General features: G+C 31.7%; 5 protein-coding genes across 5 annotated transcripts; 3 read left to right on the top strand and 2 right to left on the bottom strand.

Moving 5' to 3' along the window:
- The first annotated feature begins 3,812 nt into the window (after positions 1-3,812).
- LOC133790525 (putative disease resistance protein At4g11170) lies at positions 3,813-5,296 on the top strand. The gene is made up of 2 exons (XM_062228188.1): positions 3,813-4,301; positions 5,125-5,296. The coding sequence occupies exons 1-2, from the start codon at positions 3,841-3,843 to the stop codon at positions 5,186-5,188; spliced, it is 525 nt and encodes a 174-aa protein (XP_062084172.1). The 5' UTR covers positions 3,813-3,840; the 3' UTR covers positions 5,189-5,296.
- A 1,311-nt stretch (positions 5,297-6,607) lies between these two features.
- On the top strand, positions 6,608-11,449 carry LOC133790524 (disease resistance protein RPV1-like). The gene is made up of 5 exons (XM_062228187.1): positions 6,608-7,214; positions 7,967-9,074; positions 9,181-9,483; positions 9,587-10,312; positions 10,406-11,449. Exons 1-5 carry the CDS (start codon positions 6,724-6,726, stop codon positions 11,057-11,059), a joined length of 3,282 nt encoding a protein of 1,093 aa, XP_062084171.1. The 5' UTR covers positions 6,608-6,723; the 3' UTR covers positions 11,060-11,449.
- Positions 11,450-11,621: 172 nt separating this feature from the next.
- Positions 11,622-12,222, bottom strand: LOC133789402 (GDT1-like protein 4). Its single transcript, XM_062227242.1, has 2 exons — positions 12,111-12,222; positions 11,622-12,026 (listed from the first exon to the last, which is right to left on the bottom strand). Exons 1-2 carry the CDS (start codon positions 12,213-12,215, stop codon positions 11,838-11,840), a joined length of 294 nt encoding a protein of 97 aa, XP_062083226.1. The 5' UTR covers positions 12,216-12,222; the 3' UTR covers positions 11,622-11,837.
- Positions 12,223-14,277: 2,055 nt separating this feature from the next.
- LOC133789403 (uncharacterized) lies at positions 14,278-16,648 on the bottom strand. Its single transcript, XM_062227243.1, has 7 exons — positions 16,445-16,648; positions 15,580-15,672; positions 15,336-15,480; positions 15,140-15,250; positions 14,812-14,894; positions 14,667-14,724; positions 14,278-14,543 (listed from the first exon to the last, which is right to left on the bottom strand). Exons 1-7 carry the CDS (start codon positions 16,646-16,648, stop codon positions 14,464-14,466), a joined length of 774 nt encoding a protein of 257 aa, XP_062083227.1. The 3' UTR covers positions 14,278-14,463.
- Positions 16,649-19,246: 2,598 nt separating this feature from the next.
- LOC133791305 (uncharacterized) lies at positions 19,247-20,941 on the top strand. Its single transcript, XM_062229231.1, has 3 exons — positions 19,247-19,351; positions 19,442-19,842; positions 20,752-20,941. Exons 1-3 carry the CDS (start codon positions 19,247-19,249, stop codon positions 20,939-20,941), a joined length of 696 nt encoding a protein of 231 aa, XP_062085215.1.
- The last annotated feature ends 3,031 nt before the right edge of the window (positions 20,942-23,972 follow it).

Below are 23,972 nucleotides of genomic sequence, written 5' to 3' on the forward strand. Positions count from 1 at the left end.
AAGAATTCAAAGAAATAGTGGAAGGAGAAGTCGGTAAGAAAATCCAATGCCTCTGAACAGACAACGGTGGTGAATATACCTCAGATGAATTTTCTGAGTATCTTTGAGAACGCCGCATACGCCATCAATTCACATGTGCAAATACGCCACAACAGAATGGAGTAGCAGAGAGGAAGAATCGCCATCTTGCAGAGACATGTCGAAGCATGCTACATTCAAAGAATGTTCCAGGGAGATTTTGGGCAGAAGATATGAAAACAGCAGCTCATGTGATCAATAGACTTCCTCAAGCAAAGTTAGGGTTCGTCTCACCCTTTGAGAAACTGTGGGGCTATAAACCTACAGTAAGTCACTTTCGAGTGTTTGGCTGTGTGTGCTACGTGTTTGTGCCAAGTTATCTACGTAGAAAATTTGATAAGAAGGCAATACGGTGTATCTTCATTGGATACGACAGCCAAAGAAAAGGGTGGAAATGTTGCGACCCAACAACAGGAAAATGCTATACGTCGAGAAATGTGGTGTTCAATGAAGCTTCTTCATGGTTGTCACTGTAAAAGGAAGAGTTACCAGATTCTAAGGAAATAGAAGACAATTTGCAGAAGAAGATGGGGGAGCAAATTGTTGAGTTACCTTCAACTCCAAAAACAGATGAAGAAGAACAAAGTGAAGAAGACAACGAAGACACAACACAGAGTCCATGGCAAACAAGAGTGCATCAAAGATCAGAAGATGATGCAAATAATGGCCAACCAGAACTTCGGAGATCAACAAGAGCACGGAAGCCAAATCCCAAATATGCCAATGCTGTTGTAGCTGAAGAAGAGAAGTTCAGAGAGCCGGAGTCATTTGAAGAAGCATACCAGAACTCCAAGTGGCTTGAAGCAATGAAAGAAGAGATAACTGCTTTAGTGAAGAATTAGACTTGGGAGCTGGTGCCAAAGCCGAAGGAAGCAAAACCCATTTCGTGCAAATGGGTCTATAAGGTAAAAACTCGTCCTGACAATTCAATTGAAAGATACAAGGCTCGGTTAGTAGCTCGAGGATTCTCTCAAAAATATGGGCTAGATTATGACGAGACATTTAGCCTAGTCGCTAAGATTACAATAGTACGGGTTCTACTAGCACTTGTAGCTAGTAAAGACTGGAGGCTATGGCAGATGGATGTAAAGAACTCCTTTCTACATGGAGAATTAGATCAAGAAATATACATGGTTCAACCAAAAGGATTCGAAGATAGAGCTCATCCGGACTATGTCTGCAAACTGAAAAAGGCACTCTATGGCTTGAAGCAAGCTCCACGAGCATGGTATGGCAAGATTGCTGAGTTCTTAGTAAAGAGCGGTTATACCATGGCACATGCAGATTCAAGCTTATTCGTCAAAGTAAGGGATGCAAAGATCGCAGTTGTCCTAGTATATGTCGATGATCTCATCATTACTGGTGATGATGAAGCAGAGATTCGTCAAACAAAAGAGAACTTGTCAGTTCGCTTTCAAATGAAGGATCTTGGAGAATTGAAACACTTTCTTGGATTAGAAGTCGACCGAACTGAGGAAGGTTTATTTCTCTGTCAGCAAAAGTATGCTAAAGAATTGTCGCAAAAGTTTGGAATGCTCGAATGCAAGCCCATCTCAACACCTATGGAAGCTAATGCCAAGTTATGTGCTCATGAAGGGAAGGACTTGCAAGATGGAGCAATGTAACGACAACTTGTAGGTAGTTTAATCTACCTTTCATTAACTAGACCAGATATTTCATATGCAGTTGGAGTAGCAAGTTGATATATGCAACAACCGAAGAAGCCTCATCTAGAAGCAGTGTGACGAATGCTAGGGTATGTCACAGATACCATTAACTATGGCCTCTTATATAAGAAAGGTGACGAGATTAAGATAGTTGGATATTGCGATGCTGATGATACTGGAGATCACGATACTCGTCGCTCAACAACTGGATATGTATTCATGCTTGGATCTGGAGTTGTATCTTGGTGTAGCAAAAGGCAACCAACAGTGTCCTTGTCAACCACTGAAGCAGAATATAGAGCAGCAGCAATGGCAGCTCAGGAAAGTACATGGTTGATGCAACTAATGAAGGATATACATCAATTTACAGACTATGCAGTGCCACTTCATTGTGATAATCAGTCTGCTATTCGTCTAGCAGAAAATCCTGTGTTCCATGCTCGAACAAAACATGTGGAGGTGCATTACCATTTTCTCAGAGAGAAAGTTTTACGAGAAGAGTTAGAGATGCACCAAATAAAGAGTGAAGACCAGATAGCAGACTTATTTACTAAAGGACTCAACACAACAAGATCTCAAAAGCTCAGAGAACATCTCAATATGAAGAGTCGGTGTTGAGGGGGAGTATTGAAAAGTCACCACCACCTCTAAGCTTATAGATTGCTCTAGAAATTTCTATCATTACTAATACTATAGAATTATCTAGAATTATATAGAATTATATAATTAAGTTTCATAAAAGTCATAGAATATTCTAGAAGTTTGTAGTGTTTAGAAGAAAGGTGATTTGCTAGATTTTTCTAGTTTTTGGGCCAAGCCCACTATCAAGTAGTTTCTAGAGTTCTCTAGCATATTAAAGTTGAGTAGTATAAATAGGGACCTTAGGTCCATTGGAAGGGTGAAAAAGAGTGAGTACACAAAGTGCATCTAAAAGTGTTCCAAAGAGTGTAAGCTAGAGTGTTTAGTGTGTGTGGTCAAGAATTGTAATCAAGTCTTGGTGTAATTACTTCTGTATCAATAAAGTAATTATGTTTTCACGTGTTGTGGCGTCCAACATAAAATGCTTGGGACTTTTTCAAAACAGATGCAAGTAGATACCTGTAGCTGCACTATTTGTGTGCTTTCTTGATATCAAGTTTGGAACAATCCTGCCCAGTCCTGTTGAAAGTTCCTGAAATGTACACTAAATAAGATCTTAACAATATTGAAAATAGATGAAAAGGCACCACATTAAGCTTTTTAGTTTCTAATCTCACTAAGGCAAATGCAGGGAGATATACATACATTTGTATATAATATCTTCGTTATATATATAATTTTTTTTTTTAATTTTATGGGGGCTAGTATGCATTTTTACATATATTTACAATAATTTTTTTAGCAAAAATACATTGTATAAAGATATAAAAGAAAAAAAAGTTAGGTTTAGGTTTACCAGAAAAATATTTTTGTTTCTCTCCATGCCATATACCATATACGTATTATAACTGTTTTAATTGAGAATATATATATATATATTATATAAGTAATGAATAAAAAAATATAAGGTGGGGAAATAAATGGTTTCAATTTTTTTAATTAAGGTGTACCTTTTTTATAATAAATAAAAATGTATTTTAAAAAGTGTGAGAAGATCAACTGCAATTATTTTAACATTTTATAATGTTTATACAAAGATGAGAGGACACAAAAAAATGGATAGATACTACACCCTAGTTAGTATGAATACATGCGCACATACCAAAAGTCAAGTCATCTCTTCATTTTTATTGAGAACGTTGATCGAGTAAAATTAAATAGCTAATAATGAGTCAACAATACATGACATTTCACTTAATAATTATAATATTTAGTTTATTTGTATTTAATATTTCTAAACCTATGTTGTCAAGAAAATATATATTTCTAAACCTATTAATGAATAAATTAATATCAAGTACCACAATTAATATTGTAAACAAATAGTCATGTATTGAATCGACTTGATTGACTTGTAACTAATAAGTTCATATCTATGTATTGCATGTAATTAAAGAATATATTTTGGGGAACAACTTCATCAAACATTAGTTTCATGAAGTCGTAATTAATAAAAATGGGTTGTTGTTGTTCATCAAACAAGAATAAATATGATGTATTTTTAAGTTTTAGAGGTGAGGATACTCGAGATAATTTCACAAGTCATTTATGTAAAGCTTTGAGCCAGAAAAAGATCAAAATCTATGTAGATGACATGCTCGAGAGAGGAGATGAAATCTCAACCGCTCTTCTCAAAGCAATCAAGAAATCAAGGGTTTCGATTATTATTTTCTCGGAAAATTATGCTTCTTCCTCTTGGTGCTTAGATGAGCTGGTACAAATACTCAAATGCAAGAAAAAAAATAACAAACATAGAGTTATTATACCAGTCTTCTATGGTGTCGATCCTTCTCGACTACGAAGTCAACATACCAAGTTTGTATTCTCATCTAAAGGCTCCAAGGCTAAGAGACGTGCTTGGAGAGAGGCTTTGAATCATGCTGCAAATATTTCAGGATGGGGTTCACAAAATATTAGGTATATTTTGTCTTTTTTTTTTTACATTAATTATATTTATTATGATATGAAAATCACTATAAAAATAGTATTATTTGTGGAAATTACATTTTATACCATTTTTCTGAGCTTTTAGTTGAAGAATACCTCTTGTTTATTTTTTTAAACAAAAGATACCCACTTTTTAGTTCAATATTCATGTTATAAATACTCTCGAACTTGATCTACTCATAGAAGCTTACTTTAATATTAACTATTAGATTAAGATCAATGGTCCATATTTATAGTTGTTAATTAATATTTTTTAAAATAAATTTTGATTTTTTTTTTAATTTTTTGAAAGATTATTTGATTACATGGTGTTCACGTATTTATTAAATTAAAGAATTAAAAAAATCTTATTTAAACATTATATATAAAAATTCGAAATTAATGTAGAAAAAAAATTTTAGCTGTTGGTGATTTGTTATACCAAGTCACAGGGTCGGCCCTGGGCATAGGTGGGCTAGGCCCGTGCCTAGAGCCCACCCCTACCCAGGGCCCAAAAATATCATGTAAAGTAAACTCTTAAGTGTGTTCAAAGAAAAAAAAATTTAAATAAGGCCCGCCCAGCAGCCTTTCTCCTTCCCAGCTGGTGTTCAAGAAAAAAAAAATTTACATATATAAAAGGGTTCATTTTTTTCAGGGCCGGCCCTGCCAAGTCATTATGTTGCCACATCATCATAATTTTTAATAACTATATGTGTGTAATAACCATTAAAAAATCTTATATATATATATATATATATCGATCATTTAACTTTGATTTCTTGCTAATGTTACATGTTAGTAGTTTTGTCTCCAGGCCAGAGTCCAAGTTAGTCGAGGCAATTGTTGAAGATGTGATGAAGAAATTGAATCGTAGTTAATTAGAATAGATGATGATGATGATGATGATATGATCATATAATTACATTGGCAATAAGGGCTATTAAATGTTTATGTATTTTATTTATATGTAATCCATTTTTTTTAGAAATTTTTATTATTATCTCTATTAAAAAAATTAATTAAGTTCTTATACATAATTTTTATATTTTGACTTCTCATTTGTTAAAGCATAAATGCTTCTGTTTAGTTATGGATAATTAGCTCTAATTACTGTTTTATTGGTTTATATTATGGTTGTCTTAGCTACTGGACAGATGTCCATATAAGTTGTATTGTTCTGCTTTTACCATTCAAGAATAGAAACAACTTTTATTTCTTTCATATACAATCATTATAATTACCTAATATTCGCACACACCGAAAAAAAAAATTGAGATCACTACTGCAAATTAATCATAATTTTAATTATTTGACAAAATTCAAATAATCTTTAACTCAACATATTTTGCATTAGTGGAATCATATGCTCTACTCCACAAAATACAAGTTGTAGAAAATGACTAGACATATTTATACATGATAAAAATAAAGATATATATCATCGTATAATTTTACAGGAGGAGCATAGAAATTATCACTATCATAGGGTCAGAGTTATAGAATGTATTTCATTAATTTTTAAAAAATTCTAAATAATATATAATGCGAAAGTTAGAGTTCAAACATTATATTTTTTACACGTAAAAAAAAACTTAATCATATGTACAATTAAAGAATCTATACTTTTTTTACCCTAAAATGCGCTGCACCAACAAAAGTCTTATAATGGCTGTGAGACACTTATTTGGAATTTTATTTCAAATCAACAGTTAAAAGCACTCAATCGTGGCAGGGACATTTTTTTGGGGGCTGGAATATTTTTGCTTATTTATCACCACAATACGTGCAATCAATCAACCAATATAAAAGTAGGGTGATAATGTATAAAAACCTTGAATTTTAAAATATTGTTAAAAAAAAACTAATGATTTAGTAGATATAAATTTCTTAATTAGTGTGTTACATACTTTTAAATATAAAGCACTCTTGTGTCATTGATAGGGGTCTGGATAATGATATATATATATATATTATATAATCAGATTAACAGATAGATACAGATGCTCTTGACTAAATAATAGCTTCTAAATTCTATTTTAACACACAAATGTTTGGTATGTACATTTATTTAATTTTTACTCACATACTAAACAAGTCCAAGAATATAAATTCATGGTTTTTTTTTCACACAATTTTTATTTTACTCCAAAGAGATTTTTTCCTTCTCCGTAAAATAAAAAAAAATCCCAAAAATAATCAATAACAGAGTACACATTGACAACTCATGAGTCATAACATCGTGTTCATACATGAAAATAATATTGGTGGAAGCTTCGTTAATAATATATATATATTTATATATTCACTTTTGTCTCATTGATAATGTTCATGTATACAAAATAATGACTTTAATAATTTGAGGGTGAGGTGCAACCATACATAGTTTTGGTTATCAATCTCTCTAGGAATATCAATGGCTTCTTCTTCTTCTTCTTCTTCAATGGCTGCCCATTATGATCAAGTAAAATACGATGTGTTCATAAGTTTCAGAGGAGTGGACACTCGAGACAGCTTCACCAGCCATATCTACTCAGCCTTATGCCGAAAGAAGGTTGAAACCTACATAGATTACAAGCTTGAGAGAGGCCATGAGATCTCACCAGCTCTTCTCAAAGCAATAGAGGAGTCAAAGCTTTCACTTGTTATATTCTCTGAAAACTATGCTTCTTCTTCTTGGTGCTTAGATGAGCTTGTTCATATACTCGACTGCAAACACAGAAATGGACAGCTTGTTGTGCCTGTTTTTCATGGCATCGACCCATCCCATGTCAGAAAACAGAAGGGCAGCTATGAAGTTGCCTTTGCTCAACTTCAGCAACGCTTTGACACCAGCAAAGTCCAGGACTGGAGGTCTGCTCTGGAATCAGCTGCCAATTTGTCTGGATGGGATTCACTAAACACCAAGTAATGTTTTTAATTTCATTTCTTGATGATTTTTGTTTTGATAATTGAAAAGCTCACCGTGTATAATATAGAGATTATTATTTGCAGGAAATTCTATTATGTCAGATAAAAAACTGAGATAACAACATATCATTCAATGTTTGTTACTATGCTACTTTTCACCTATAAATGAGCTTATCTCGGATCAGGTGACTTTTTTTTTATTGGGTCGTGCCCAGAAAATAAATGTGTAATCTCCTTTTGAGTATATGACCCCCCAAAAAAAAGTCACTTGGTCTAAGATAGACTCGTTACAAAGAGCTCACATTTAGACAATAAAACCAGATTTGATAGAATTGAATCGTTTTGTATCATGTGATTTTGTTACAATAATATTAATGAGAATATTGAAAAAATTAATCCAACAACCTAGATAATTCTCCTATACTTAGTCCCATTGTAAAACTTCCATAATTTTATCATATTCAATCTGTATTTTCATGTTTTCAATAGTAATTATAGTTTTCCAACTTGTTTTTTTATTGTTGCCAAATAATCACCTCATTATTCATTGTTGTGTGTCTTTTCTCTTCTTCTTTTTTTAACTAATCAAATCATATCCAATCTCAATATCTAAATATAACCAGAAAGTAATAATTAATATTGTTGTCATCCTAAATTTTTTGCCAAAGACAACCAAAATATATCTTTCATAATATCTTTTTGTTTCATTGTATTTGGTATTGATATTTGCTTACATACACATATGCTAGGCCTGAGTCCAAACTGGTCGAAGCAATTGTTGAAGACATCATAAACAAATTGAACAGTGTCTGTGCACCACCATCAAGTGATGATGATTCCAAGGGTTTGGTTGGAATTAGTAAACGTATTGAGCAAGTAATGTCATTGATAAACATAGACTCGTATGATAATCGAGTGGTAGGGATATGGGGAATAGGTGGTATAGGCAAGACAACTCTAGCTAGTGTCATATTCACAAGACTCTTTTCTCAATTCGAAGGTGGTTGTTTTCTTCCAAATGTTAGAGAAGAAGCACAGAAACATGGGCTAAATCACTTGAGGACTAAACTGATGTCTACTTTATTAGAGGAAGAAACTTCAAGCACGAGCAACATGGTTGTGGGATCAACTTTTGTCAAGAGTAGGCTTCGAAGAAAAAAAGTGCTTATTGTTCTTGATGATGTGAACGATTCAGAACATTTAGAACTTTTAGTTGGAGACCATGAACAATGGTTTGGCCTTGGAAGTAGAATCATTGTAACAACAAGAGATATTCAAGTGCTTAGAAAAGTAGCTGATGAAGTTTATGAGGTTAAGGAGCTAGATTTTCATGAAGCTCTTCAGCTCTTTCAATTGAATGCTTTCAAGAATAGCTCTCCTCCTTCAACAGATTATATAGATTTGTCAGAAAGAGTTGTAGATTATGCTAAAGGTGTTCCATTGGCTCTTAAAGTTTTGGGTTCTTACCTTCATTCAAGAAGCCAAAGGGAATGGGAAAGTGCCTTGAATAAATTGAAAAAAATGCCCAATATGAAAATTCATAGTGTTTTGAGAATAAGTTATGATGGATTAGATGATAAAGAAAAGGATATATTTCTGGATATTGTGTGTTTCTTTAAGGGTGAAGAGAGAAGTTTAGTAGAAAAAGTACTGGATGGTTGTGATTTATTTGCTGAAATAGGAATAACAGATCTCATCAACAAGTCCCTAATAACTATGATGGAGAACAGAGTTTGGATGCATGATTTGCTACAAGAAATGGGTTGGGAAATCGTTCGCCAAGAATCTAAAGAGCTTGGAAAGCGTAGTAGATTGTGGATTGCAGACGACGTCTATCGAGTGTTGAAAACAAATACTGTAAGACCCTGCTGATTTCTCAAAAGCAGAATCCTTTTCCAATAAAAAGTTGAATTTCTATGCACATTGCTCATGGTATGTACTATCTATGGTCATTTTTTTTCAGGGAACTGCAACAATTGAAGGCATATTTCTTGACATGTCTAAGATGAGAGATGTAGACTTGAATCCTGAAGTGTTTGTAAACATGTACAATTTAAGACTGCTCAAAATTTACAATTCTAACAATTTGATCAAGGGGTGCAAATTGCATTTCACTAGAGGTCTTCAGTGTCTCCCTGATGCTCTTAGATACCTTCATTGGTATGGATACCCTTTAAAATCTTTACCATCCAATTTCAATCCAGAAAATCTTGTTGTACTTGAAATGACTCACAGCCATATCGAGCAACTTTGGAGCGAAAATCAGGTATGTTCAACTTCTATTTGTAATAGATTTAGTGGTTGGACTGAAAATGATTATCAGCATTAGAAATCATGATTCATGTGCCTTTCCCTATTGTTTTCTACAGTACCTTGAGAAGTTAAGAAAGATTGATCTGAGTTACTCTGACAATTTGACTCAATTCCCAGATCTCTCTCAAGCTCCATGCCTTGAGAGTGTGAATATGGGAGGCCATACAAATTTGCTGCAAGTTCCTTCATATCTTGAGTACTTTGACAAGCTAACAGTTCTCAATCTCAGCGGCAATTCGAACTTGAAAAATCTTACAGCCATACCACAAAGACTTACGTACTTAGACTTAGAAGGCACAGGCATAGAAGAATTGCCTTCCTCATTTGGATCTCTTGACGAACTTTTTTCATTGATTCTCAGCAATTGTAAAGGCCTTAAGAAGCTCCCCGGCAGCATGCATAAACTGAAGTCCCTGGATCATCTTAACCTGTATGGTTGCTCTTCTCTTGACAACTTTCCAGACCTTCCCATGGAAATAAGATATTTAAATTTAAGTGAAACAGCAATAGAACAAGTTCCATCACAAATTGAGGATCTCTCCAGTCTCCAAATGCTAGATTTGGGAGACTGCAGAAGGCTTAAGAAAGTGCCAAAAAGAATGATGCCTCTCACACAAGCTTGTAATGAAGATTATAAGCCTGATATTAAAATTCTCTCTTTTATGAACTGTCTACAACTGGATGAGAATGCACTCGACAACCTTATGGAATGCGCACAACTTAGAGTTTGGCGCATGGCAACTGCAGCAGCAGCACTGAGGCCAATACCTGATGATGAAGAAGTAAGTCTCCTTAATCACTTTGTTAACATAAAATTACTCAAAGAGGCATTTTAGAGCTTACTTGATAACACTGTCATTCTTCTGGTGATGCAGGTACAGTCTCTACTTTTCGTTTGTTGTCCAGGAAACAAGATTCCGAGCTGGTTTAGCTACCAATCTGAAGGGTCTTCCATAAGTATCAAGCTTCCTTTACAATGGCTTACAACCAACTTCTTGGGTTTCTCTCTATGTGTTGCTGTTGCATTCAACAACTACGAGGATGACAGTACCTTGATTTTTCAAACTCAGTCCGAATTCACAACCCGCAGTGGTGAGAGCTACAAGTTTGATACCAAGTTGATAGGTTGGGTAGGAAATGAGTTTGAGGACTGGGGTTCTGCCACTCTGGTTAGATTAGTGAATGCAGATCACTTGTTCTTGTGGTATGACCATAGTTTGAATATCAATGAAAGAGAAAATTGGTACACTAACTTGCAGAGTGCGACCGAGGTCTCATTTGAGTTCAACCCCGTGGATCTTTTCAATAAAACTGTGGAGTCTTGCTACGTGAAAAAGTGTGGAGTCTGTCTAATATATGCTCAAGGTCAAGATTCAACAATTGTTATGGATGAAGATGTTGGAAAGCTAACAGTGGGAGAAAGTAGTACAAGTAAGAGACCCCACCAAGCTTTCGAACCCATTGGAACTGTCGTTTTCTCCGACGAGGGAGACAAGGAAGAGGAGGAACCCCAGCCTAAGAGAAATTGAAATCATTCATCCTCCTTGGATGAACATGAACATGATAAGTATATGTCTCGGGTTGCTAATTTCGAACTTCTATCTTTGCTAGCATCAGTACTTGGCACAAATAAGGCATACTTATTCGTGAGTAGACCAACTCGTGTGTATGTGCATGTAGAGTTTGTCAGAACTGAGGGGAAAGTAAAGAACAATAAAACAGAGAAAAAGAAAATGTGGGAAAACAGAGCATTATGCATGATAATGAACTGCCTATGCTAGAATTTGTTTGTTGTTTTCTTTTCTTTTTGCTTCTTTTTCCTCGTTATTGCATATTGTATATTAAAAGATTTTGAAGAACTTGTCAATCTATGGTACGACAATCTCCCAAAGCTAATGGGGTATAGTTATTTCGAGCTACTTTTCCACCTTTCCTTCCCGTTCCATTTATATTAGAAAAAAATAGGTCGAGAAAGATAAATAAGTCAAAATAACAATGCATACCACAGCAAAAAAAATTATGATATCTTTCTTTTTCTTTCAATTTGGAATTCCTTGATCAACTTCATATAAATAAAATGCACCATTATGGTAGAGGAAAGCTATTAACGTGTATCTATATTGCTAAGATTTTACAAGGAACGAATATAAAAAGCTGGTAATATCCAGCTAATACCAAGTTTTTCTATGAAGGATTTGTACGGAGGGGGAACAAAAATTACCAGGAGGAAAGGGAAAAAAAAGGTAAAATGCTGAAGTGGAGAGCATTGATGCTACAAAAGAATCAGGTTAGCCTACAACATCTCACTCACAGAGGAGGATAGAAATACGAGGACAAGGAAAAGCCGAGGAAGAGCAAGCCTCCAACGGTAGCGACTGTGCCTTGGGAGATTTTCGACGCCAACATGCTCCCACCAACCACAGCAACTGATGTGCAGATGGTGTGTCCTAATGTTGCTCCTATAGCTACTCCGATTGCATTTTTGTGTGTAGCCAACTACAAGATACAAATGACTAACATTAAAACCAAAATCAAAAGAGCATGTGTGATATAAAACTGCCGTTAATCTTTTTCTCTTACTGCAATTGTTGCTATCTGGCTTCGATCACCCCACTCCGCAAGAAAAGTTAGGATAAATGACTGCAATTGTAAAACCAGGGAAATTTCAGTTATGATGGCTAGCATAAGACGGTAATGTAAACACTTGAGGTCCAAATTCACAAGTATTCTCATTTGTAGATTATTCTCATTTCTTGTTATTGCTGATTATTGAATTTTGTTTATTTGTCTACTTGTTGTATTCCTTTTACTTTTAATATTTTTAAATTTTAATATTGAATTCTCATTACGTCTCATAATTGACTGGACTTTTGACATCAGTTTTCATAAATTTTTTGAACAAATTGGTAAGTAGTATGTTATAGAGCTGCTGTGATTATTTCCGGAAACATATTGTTGGGGTTAGAGCAAATGATACCAAGCTTTGTTTTGTGATTACTCTGTTTAGTCAAAATGAGCTTAAACTTTGAATATATATAGGTTTATTTTAAATTTAATATTGAGTATTGAATTTCAAGTGCCCCTAGTGACCTTTGTGCCTTGACTAAAATGCATGAGCTTCCGTATATTTATAAATAAATAAATAAAAAATTGTCATTTTCTTGAACGACATCAGCGTTATCATGGTCTCTTCTGTGTGACATCCTCAGCTAGCCTTTCAAAGATAGGCCTTACTGTCTTTTTAATAGGACGCATTCCTATCTGGTTTTGAATTCTGAAGTGGTTTAAATGAGTAGATAGACCTGAGACAAAATTTACCAACTTTTTGCCATTTCTGTAGTTTATTAAAATTTGACGCTTTCCGTATTTCCTTGAATATTTTGCATCTTATATGGCTATGTTCTTATGCTGAGCACTAAGAGAAGTCGATGTAACTAAACATTTACTAGCTCTGTCACTAAAAATTTACTAGCCCTTACACTTTTTTTTAGTTGTTACACTTGGGGTTCGAACCCCAACCCAACACACACACGCCCTTGCAAAAATTAATCGTGAAAAACTTAGAAACAAACATACGAGGATAAGGTTTAGTTCACTTAAACTATGTTGTTCAAACTTGCAGAAAGTCTTGATCCCAGTTTTGCAAGAGACAGGTAGGTTACACAAGGCAATCTCATCTGATGTTGGATGATTTCATTAAGGTACTTTCCAATTTACTGTATAATCTTAATCTGTCATTGGTGAGAAAAAAATTCTTGGGTATAATTGAGGTCGGGATTGTGACCTATGAGCATTTGTAAACATTTTTGTAATATTTCTATTTATAGTGAAAGACATGCAGCAGTTCGTCGTGAATGTAGTCATAATTTGGTGAACCATGTGAATTGTCTGTCTTATTATTCCGCATATATTTTGCTTTCACTAATCTATTTACAAGAAAATTAAGTTGCTAATTTCTTAACACAAATTATGGTGCACAGAAAAGTGGTTCAAATCCACATTTTATCTTTAAGGATACAGCAATGCTTTTAGTTAGATGGAAAATTTTGAGTGACATTTTTCTAATACGAAACGAAAACAGGCTGTTTTTGTAGGTTTGTTGTCGCATTTGCTATGCACGGTAAAATACTGCATTATTTTTTTGTTGTTGTTTCTATCAATTTTTATGGTCCATATATTGTTCCATAAAGTTTTGTTCATTTTTTTTATTTAAGATGTTATAAAAAAGTTTAATATTTTGATTTATTGTGTTTCGCTGAGCTATAAGTAAACTTAGTTGTTGTTATTTTTAATTTTTTTTATGATATGATTATTCCTCAAATTGAAGTCAACTAATTAGTTGATCTTGGTATGGGACAAACACCATTGTCATAATTTGCAACTTGTTTTCAACAATATACATTTAAGTTTATTTTTATGCAAACATAGTAAACACAAATATTCATTGTAGTTTTTATTTAGGATAAACACTTTTGTTTATACTATGCCGTTTAGTAAATTACTTAAAGATACAAATGACCTACATTATTTTTTATTATTGTTTTGTGTAAATTGACCTTTTGTAAGTGGTTTTGGTGAAATGAATTATTTCCTGTCACAATAATGCTCCAAATTGCGTTGACAAATGTCGTTAAAGCTATTATTTTGATGGCAAAAAAGTCTAGCGTTTGTATTATATGTAGTAGTTATACTTTTCTTGTCAAGGATTCTTGTTTTAATTGCTTGCATTCTAGTGATTGGAAAAAAATTGGGTTTCACAAAAGTAGATAATGTTTTATTTAAATTGTTGTTAAAAAAAATGTTTTATTTAAATTCCATAAATCTGAACTTGGAAATCAAAAACAAAAACGAGGGACTAGAAATGAAATTCTCTCACAATTATAAATAGTTTAGTTTTTAATAGCTAATCCTAACAGTAGAGACGAATTTCTCTTCAAATTATGTTCCACTTTTCCTCTAGCGACTGACAAATCATTGTGGTACAACGTGCAGCGCTCAGCGGATAATTAGAAACTACAAACAAACAAACAAAATTACAACAAATAACAAGTTAAAAAGAGCAATGTTCAAAGATAAAAAAAAAAAAAACAACAATACAAATAAGAAAATGTGCTCAAATAGAAGAAAGACTTTTACCAGCTATAAAATCATCGGCATAGTCCGGCTCAATCTTTCCATGAGCCATTGCACCAACCTGATCCAAATGCATGCATAATATGAGTCACATAACATTTATTAGAAAATTCACACTAGAAAAGTTATAATACATTTTTGTACGTACCACAAAAACGATGTCTCTATCACTTTCAAAGTTATGGACGTAATCTTTCATTTTTATCAACTTTTCCGAGCTAAAAGAGAACCCTTTCATTCAAACATATATATTAAGTTCGTTAATATAAATGTTATAAAATGTAAATATATGATACAGAATTGCTAAGGGCACCAGTGGTGTCCAACACTACAAAGAGTTGACGTATCGCTATTGGTGCAATTCAATATTAGGTATCACATATTTGAATTTAATAAATATTATAGGGTATCGCTAACCAATTATGAGGTGTCAAATATCAATATTCATTAAAGAGAAGCAAGAGTTAAAAGCTCACCGATTTTATGAGAATTGATAGGTAAATACTGAGTTACAGGATTTTTGATTACACGCAGAAGTTTTGCATGAGTTTTTTCATTCTTTATACTTAGCCTTTGTAACAGTTGCGCTGCAACGTTTAGATGAAAATAATAGTGAACAAACAAACATACTAAAATACGCTATGTTTTGTGATAACTTGAGTGAGTACTTACACATGAGACCATAAAAACGTTTCAATGTTCTTGGCAAATGAGTTCGAGGTTTCACTTCAATTAAAACCCCTTTCTCAGTTCTTACGTACAATCCTTTTAACCTTCCAGCTTTGTTAAGTGGACTATCTAAGATGGCCAAAAGGGCCTGCACATTTTGACAATTATAATAATCTTAATTAATTAGTATAATCAAGTCAAATTCACACTTTTGGTTAATTAAAAAAAATGAAAGAAGAAGAGAAACCTGATGGACAATATCAGGTCGGTAATCACTTTCGTTTTTGCCATTGTTCCTTAAAAAGTTTGAGTGATTGTCAGAGTTTAAAAGCTGATAAGTCTGATGTGAAAAGATAGAAAAACAAAAATATAATCAAGAGAAAAAATAAGAAAAAGGTATATGCACACAATGAAATTAAAGAAGAATACCAAGTACAATATATAATGGGAAGGTAGCTTTGTAGGTAAATACATATATATATATATATGCGAAAATTACTTTGGTAGTATTTATAGTATTTTCGGTACATGGATTAACTCTATTATGATTGTTTATAATGTAGTTACAAGTAAATTCCCACAATTTTTCAAGAAATTTCAGATGTCGAAATTAGGATTCATACGCGTACAACAAATTGTTTGAATCTTAATTTTAATATCCTAAATTATTTTGAATTTCTTAAAGAATTATAAGAGGTTCCGTTATGTAAAAAAATTAGAATTAACTTATTTATGTATCGAAAATACTAAAAAATACATCTAGGTTGTGATTAAAAATAATCAATACTATAGTGGTACCCTATATATACCCACATATAGTCTATCATTTAGTGACCACCATTTAATCACAACATTTTTTTTAAATAAATGTCATAAGTTACAACAAAAATTTGGTCGTGATTAAGAAATAGCATTTAGTCAAAAACTTAAGACTTATTTTATGTAGAGATCAAATTTGTTGGGCTAACGAATTTTAGTGGTTAGCTAGTAATTTAGCAAATAAATAGGTATATATATATCATTAAACATGCCGGCCGGCCTAACATAATTTTTGGTCATATATATATATATATATATAGATAAGATGAATTAAATATAAAGTAGAGAGAGACCTTTCCAACTTTGCCAACTTCCAAAGAAGCTCTCTCAAGGACAAATATAACACCAGCTTGTGGTTTGGGCTTTGATTGTTGAGATTGTTGAGGTGGATTTGGAATTCCATATTCAATCTCAAATGAACCATCTTCTTCTTTTTCTTTATCATATCTCTCAGATTTCTTCATCTTATTACCCTTAATACCATAAGGTGGTACCATTGTAATGCTAATTCTGTTAATAAAAAGAAAATAATAAAATTAGAGGAATATATCTATAAATAACAGTTACACATAACAATGAAAAAACAAGTTGATAGTTTCTTAGAGAACAAGTCAAATATAAAATAAATAAATCAAATAAGTAAATATTTATTTGAGGAGATTCTCACTACTGTAATCGCATAAAAAACTAACAAATTAACAGACCCACCATAAAAAAGAAAAATTATATATCCCCAAACTAAACAAAACAAAAATCTCACAAATATAAAGCCAAATCAATCAAAGGAATTGTTTACCTATTTCACTTTGCTCAAATCATCATAATAACTTAAAAAAAACCCTATAGTCGCTCTCCTAGGATGATTTTAAATATTTAAAATTAATTAATATTCGTAATCGTAACTAAGAATCAATATTGGCTAGCTATCACTATCATGATATACCAAGAATAATCCGAAAAGTTGCTTTATTTTATGTTGTAGATTTTTTCTCTGTATATAAGATCAATACTAATTTATTGGAAAGAAAAATCATTTGGACAATGTATTACCAGAGAGAGGCCGATCCACGGTTGCTGTGAGACTCCCGAGAGAGATTGTGGCCTGCGCAAGGTGCCGCTGAGGAAGAACGTGGTGGATTTTCGAAAACAAATGTCAATTAGAGTTCTTTTTAGGTTATGAGATTATAATTTGTTTAGATATTTATAGAGTCAATAATACAATAATGGAAACAATTTAGCTAATTTAATAATAATAATAATAATAATAATAATAAAGTAAATTGCATTGACTGAATATAATTATAAAATATCTTTTCCTTTTCATATTTTTAAGGAATGTTAGTTTTCATTTTACCTAATACTACTAGACGACAACAGGAAACAAAATTAATTATAGTAGTCATAAAAAATATATAATAATGGAAACAATCTAGCTAATTTAATAATAATAATAATAAATTCAATTACATTGACCGAATATAATTATAAAATATCTTTTCCTTTTCATATTTTTAAGGAATGTTTTTCATTAAAAAAAAAAAAAAAATTCTAAAATTTGGCCTTTGATAATTTTTGTATTTACTTTTGATGTTCAGTTATGCTGTTGTTACAGGTGGAAACAAGGGGATTGGGATTGAAATATGCAGACAATTAGCTTCAAATGGCATCAAGGTTGTTTTAACTGCCAGAGATGAAAAGAGGGGTCTTGAAGCTGTTGAGAAACTGATCAAAGAATCAAATTTCACTCGTGAAGAAGACCATGTCGTTTTTCACAGGCTTGATGTCGTTGACCCTGATAGCATTGCTTCTTTGGCAGATTTCATCAAAACCCAGTTCGGGAAGCTTGACATTTTGGTACGTTTTGATATTTAAATATCAAGATAATATGAAACACATGTTTATATAATTGCAATAAGCTTTAATCCATATACGTATATTACTTAAAAATATTTAAAAATGGAAAAAAAATAGTTCGTAATTTTAAAAAGTATTATGTTGTATTATTTTTTAAAATACAAAACTAGGTGCTTTTATAAAATAAAATATTTGGATGTCAATATATAATAACCTTTATTATTGTATGCAGATAAATAATGCAGGAATTGCTGGGGGTACACTTGATTCTTATGGTTAGGCACAAGCCACTGCGCTTGCTGGTGGTAATTGGGTTCGTAATTTTTTATTTTTGTTAGAAAATTTAATTAAGAGGTTCAATTAATTATATATGATCAACTCGTTATCTAATTTTCTCTTTTTAAATTTTAGCATTTCTTTATTACTTATGATCACGTTTTGTTTATTACTATAATAATAATAATAATAAATTAAATTGCATTAACCGAATATAATTATAAATATTTTTTCCTTTTCATATTTTTAAGGAATGTTAGTTTTCATTTTACACTAGACGACAACGGAAAAAAAAATTAATATATATAAAAATTTATAGTAGCCATAATAAATATATCAGACATTGATATATTTCTTCAACACTTTATTCACTTTCCCAACTCCATTCTTCTCTTCTACCAAAATAAACTTAGGCAATATGTTCATATATATACAGATAAGATTTATAGGTTACCATAAAAGTCTCTACTTAGATTGAATTTTGAATAATAAAGTAAAAATACATACGTAATTTTTTATATTTAAATAGAAAGATATTATATGCTGAAAAAAAGAAGATTTTTCTAATTTTTTTAATTATATCTTTTATTTTGTAGTTAAATTTGAGAAAAATCTTGTGATTTTATCTAACTTAATATTATATCGGTGATTTTTTTTATTTTCTTTATTTGTAACAAATACAAATTTAAAAAGTGTGAAAAGAAACTTTAAACTCTCAAAATTTAGTGATATTTATTATTATTATTATCTCTTAGCTAAATACACATAATCTCAAATACTTAAAAAAAATCAAAAAAATTTACTTTAAATTTAAATATTTGATCATGGTCCTATTCCTATTTGGATTATAAGTACCGAAAGTTATATAAAAGTTGTCATCATATCTCACAAGTTTTCCAAAACTATGTACTCTTCTTCTTCTTTACACAAGTGTTGAAATTCAATTGATTTGGAAGAGAATAAAGATGTCATCCAATAGTTCTATTGTTTCCAATACTGTTCCTCAATTCATTGATTCTCAACAAACTACTCCCCCTGATCTCCAGGTTAATTCCACTCGTAATCCACAGGTTAGTAATTATATTATTATTATTATTATTATTATTCTTTTTCTTATTTTTTATTTGTGCTAATTGTTTATTGCTTTTTATTCTATGCAGAATGCGGAAGAGGAAACCAATATCAGCAACAATGTTATTTTCCACAAGAATAAGATTTTTGTTGGAGGTCTTCCCCACCAAATTGAGGAAATAGAACTAAAATCATATTTTAGCACATATGGTAAAGTGATGCACACCAAAATTATGCGTGATGTATTAAGCGGAAGAGGCAGGGGTTTCGGATTCATTACCTTTCATGAGGAAGAAGTTGTGGAAAATGTATTAAAAACCACATTTCATAACCTCAAGAACAAGCGTGTGGAGGTTAAAAGGGCCGTCGTGGAGCAAACACGTGTTGCACAACCCAAAACCTATACCAACAGCAACTACTCCACATTCAACAACGATAGTAGCAGCAACAACAACTATTACAACACATTCAACAACAACAACAACATCACGTACTGCTACGACTATAGGCATTCCATCTATAATCTACACCCAATTATGCCTATAAACCCCACTCCTTTCATGTACCCCACTAACTTATTCCCATATCCTCAGCCCCCATACTACCTTATATACCCAATCCACCTCCATACGTACATGATGAACATGGACTATAAAAAGTTTTTTTATCAAGGCCACAATTAGATTAAATTTTTTATTTAATTAGGATTTTAGTAATCTATGCTAGTTGTGTATATATATGTGCTAAAATCCAAATAAGTTACTATAATATTTAGAATAACTTTTTTGCCAACTTCCAAAGAAGTTCTCTCAAAGATAAATATAACACCAGGCTGTGGTTTAAGCCTTGATTGTTGAGGTGGAATTCTATCATCATCTTCTTATTCTTCTTCTTTGTCATAAGATTTCTTCATCTTATTATATCCTTGATAGCATAAGTTCGTACCATTGTAATTCTTTTCTATTAATTTTTTTTTATAAAAATTTAATACATTACATATAACAATGCAAAATCTATAGTTTTCTCTGTTGAAGCAAAATCTATATGTTTTTGTTTGGCCTCTTTTAATAGTTTCTTAGTCAACAATCCAGTTATAAACTAAATAAATAAAATTGGTAACTACCTAAACATTATTATCAATCGATTTAATTTACGATATTTACCTAATTAGAAAATAAATTAATTTCCTAATATCTCATTATTCGAATCTAATAAAGAAAAGACACCATAAAAAAAACTACAAATTACGTTGACCTTTTTTTTTTACTTTGCAAAGAAAATGCTCTGTAGTCTCTTCTAAACCCTAATGAATATTAAGAGGAAAAAGACTAGTTCTTGAAATTAAGAACAATATGAGAAGAATATATAATTTCAAAGATAAATGACAACATAATTAAAGTACAGACCCAAATGTTGAGAAGATGATGACGAAGAAGACTCCAGCTCCCATGGAAGTTTCAGTACTGCCAGAGCCTATACATTTAGAGAAGGATCCCATGGCTACTTTGCCACAATATAAAGCAGGAACTTTCAATAATATAAACCCAAATGTTGGTCAACCAAGCTCTACTCGGAAGCGAAAGGTTTAGAAATAAAAGATTAGGAAGGATCTTGAATAAGATGTGACTAAAAAATCATATGGAGTTTGTGATGGAATCTATGCTACTTATCTTAATGATTATTATACGTGAATAAACTTGTTTTCTCGCGGTTATAAGTGTTATCTTTTGTAGCTTTAGATTTTGGAAATATAGTATTAGCTCATGTTTCTTACCAAACTCATCACAAACTCAGGTTGATAATGGAAAAATCAAGATATATGTTAGAATTTTCTTCTTATTCTCCAAAGCAAGGACTTGAATTAATGCCATTGGCCGATGCTAAGTATAGTGACACGAAAATGCTTTTTTTTTTCAATGGTGACAGGTCAATATTTAAACAATAACATATGACAAAAAAAAGTGTAACAACTGTACAAACCAGAAACTAAGATCAAGCAAAAGCTAAATTCGCATCATCAAAATCCCAACAGTAAAGTTAATTTCCAAATCATACTCATCTGCAGGTGGCATTACCATTATGATTCTTGGAGTGAAAGTGATCCAATTATTACTAAATGGCCAATTTTTGGGATGAGCCATAATGTTGGCATATATCAATAAATTTATTCCAAGAAATTTCCCAATAAAAAATAAAAATGAGGGCATAGAAATGAAATTCTCTCACAATCATAAATAGTTTAGTTTTTTAATAGCTAATCTTAATAGTAGAGACGAATTTCACTTCAAATTATGTTCCACTTTTCCTCAAGCGACTGGCAAATCATTGTGGTACAACGTGCAGCGCTCAACGGATAATTAGAAACTACAAACAAACAAAAAAATTACAACAAATAACAAGTTAAAAAGAGCAATGTTCAAAGATTAAAAAAAATACAAATAAGAAAATGTGCTCAAAAAGAAGAAAGACTTTTACCAGCTATAAAATCATCGACATAGTCCGGCTCAATCTTTCCATGAGCCATTGCACCAACCTGATCCAAATGCATGCATAATATGAGTCAAATAACATTTATTAGAAAATTTACACTAGAAAAGTTATAATACATTTTGTACGTACCACAAAAACGATGTCTCTATCACTGTCAAAGTTAAGGACATAATCTTTCATTTTTATCAACTTTTCCGAACTAAAAGAAAATCCTTTCATTCAAACATGTATATTAATAAGTTAATAAATGTTATAGAATGTAAATATATGACACCACCTACTAAAGAAAAGCAAGAGTTAAAAGCTCACCGATTTTATGAGAATTAATAGGTAAATACTGAGTTACAGGATTTTTGATTACACGCAGAAGTTTTGCATGAGTTTTTTCATTCTTTATACTTAGCCTTTGTAACAATTGCGCTGCAAAGTAATTGAAAATAATAGTGAACAAATAAACAAACTAAAATAAGCTATGGTTTGTGATAACTTGAGTGAGTACTTACACATGAGACCATAAAAACGTTTAGATGTTCTTGGCAAATGAGTTCGAGGTTTCACTTCAATTAAAGCCCCTTTCTCAGTTCTTACGTACAATCCTTTTAACCTTCCAGCTTTGTTAAGTGGACTATCTAAGATGGCCAAAAGGGTCTGCACATTTTGACAATTATAATAATGTTAATTAATTAGTATAATCAAGTCAAATTCACACTTTTGATTAATTAAAAAAATGAAAGAAGAAGAGAAACCTGATGGACAATATCGAGTTGATAATCACTTTCGTTTTTTCCATTGTTCCTTAAAAAGTTTGAGTGATTGTCGGAGTTTAAAAGCTGATAAGTCTGTTGTGAAAAGATAGAAAAACAAAAATATATTCAAGAGAATAAATAAGAAAAAGGTATATGCACACAATGAAATTAAAGAAGAACACCAAGTACAATATATAGGGAAGGTAGCTTTGTAGGTAAATATATATATATATATGGAAATTTATTGGGTAGTATTTATAGTATTTTCGGTACATGGATTAACACTATTTTTTTATAAGTGTGTATAATGTAGTTACATGGGAATTTTCAGGAAATTTCAGATGCTGAAATTAGGATTCATGCACGTATAAATATTGAAACAAGTACGCACATAACAAATTGTTTGAATCTTGATTTTGACATTCTAAATTATTCTCATAAATTTTGAGGAAATTTCAGATGTTGAAATCAGGATTCATGCACGTATAAATATTGAAACAAGTACGCGCACAACTAATTGTTTGAATCTTGATTTTGACATCCTAAATTATTCTGAATTTCTTATTAATTTGTAAGAAGTCCTGTCATATAAAAAAAATCAGAATTACAACTTATTTATGTATCAAAAATACTAAAAAATACATATAATTAGTGATTAAAAATAATTAATAGTATAGTGGTACCCTATATATACCCACATGTAGTCTATCATTTAGTGAGCACCTTTTACTCACAACATAATTTTTTTTTTAACTAAATGTCATAAGTTACAACAAAAAATTGATTGTGATTAAGAAATAACATTTAGTCAAAAACTTATTTTATTTAGAGATAAAATTTGTTGGGCTAAGGAATTTTAGTGGTTAGTCATAATTTAGCAAATAAATATGTATATAAATAAACATGGCTAACATATTATTTGGTCATATATATAGATAAAGATGAATTAAATAAAAGTAGAGAGACCTTTCCAACTTTGCCAACTTCCAAAGTAGCTCTCTCAAGGACAAATATAACACCAGCTTGTGGTTTCGGCTTTGATTTTTGAGATTGTGGAGGTGGAATTGTAATTCCATATTCAATCTCAATTGAATCATCTTCTTCTTCTTTGTCATATCTCTCAGATTGAACTAAAAACTTCATTCATTTCCATAATATGTTTACAAGAATCCAAAGAGGACAGCTGCTGAAATACAATTTCATAAGATAAAGGTATATATATAGGCAACAAAAAAAACAAGGATAGAGTAATTTATCTAAATGCAAATTTACGATCATCATGATTTGTAGTGAAATGTTAAACAAACAAAAAATGATACAATAAGTTATCCAAACTCATAGACAACGAATACAACCAAATACATAGGTAGCGAAATATACAAAA

Source organism: Humulus lupulus, chromosome 7 (genome assembly GCF_963169125.1).
Source record: "Humulus lupulus chromosome 7, drHumLupu1.1, whole genome shotgun sequence".
Lineage (NCBI taxonomy): Eukaryota > Viridiplantae > Streptophyta > Magnoliopsida > Rosales > Cannabaceae > Humulus > Humulus lupulus.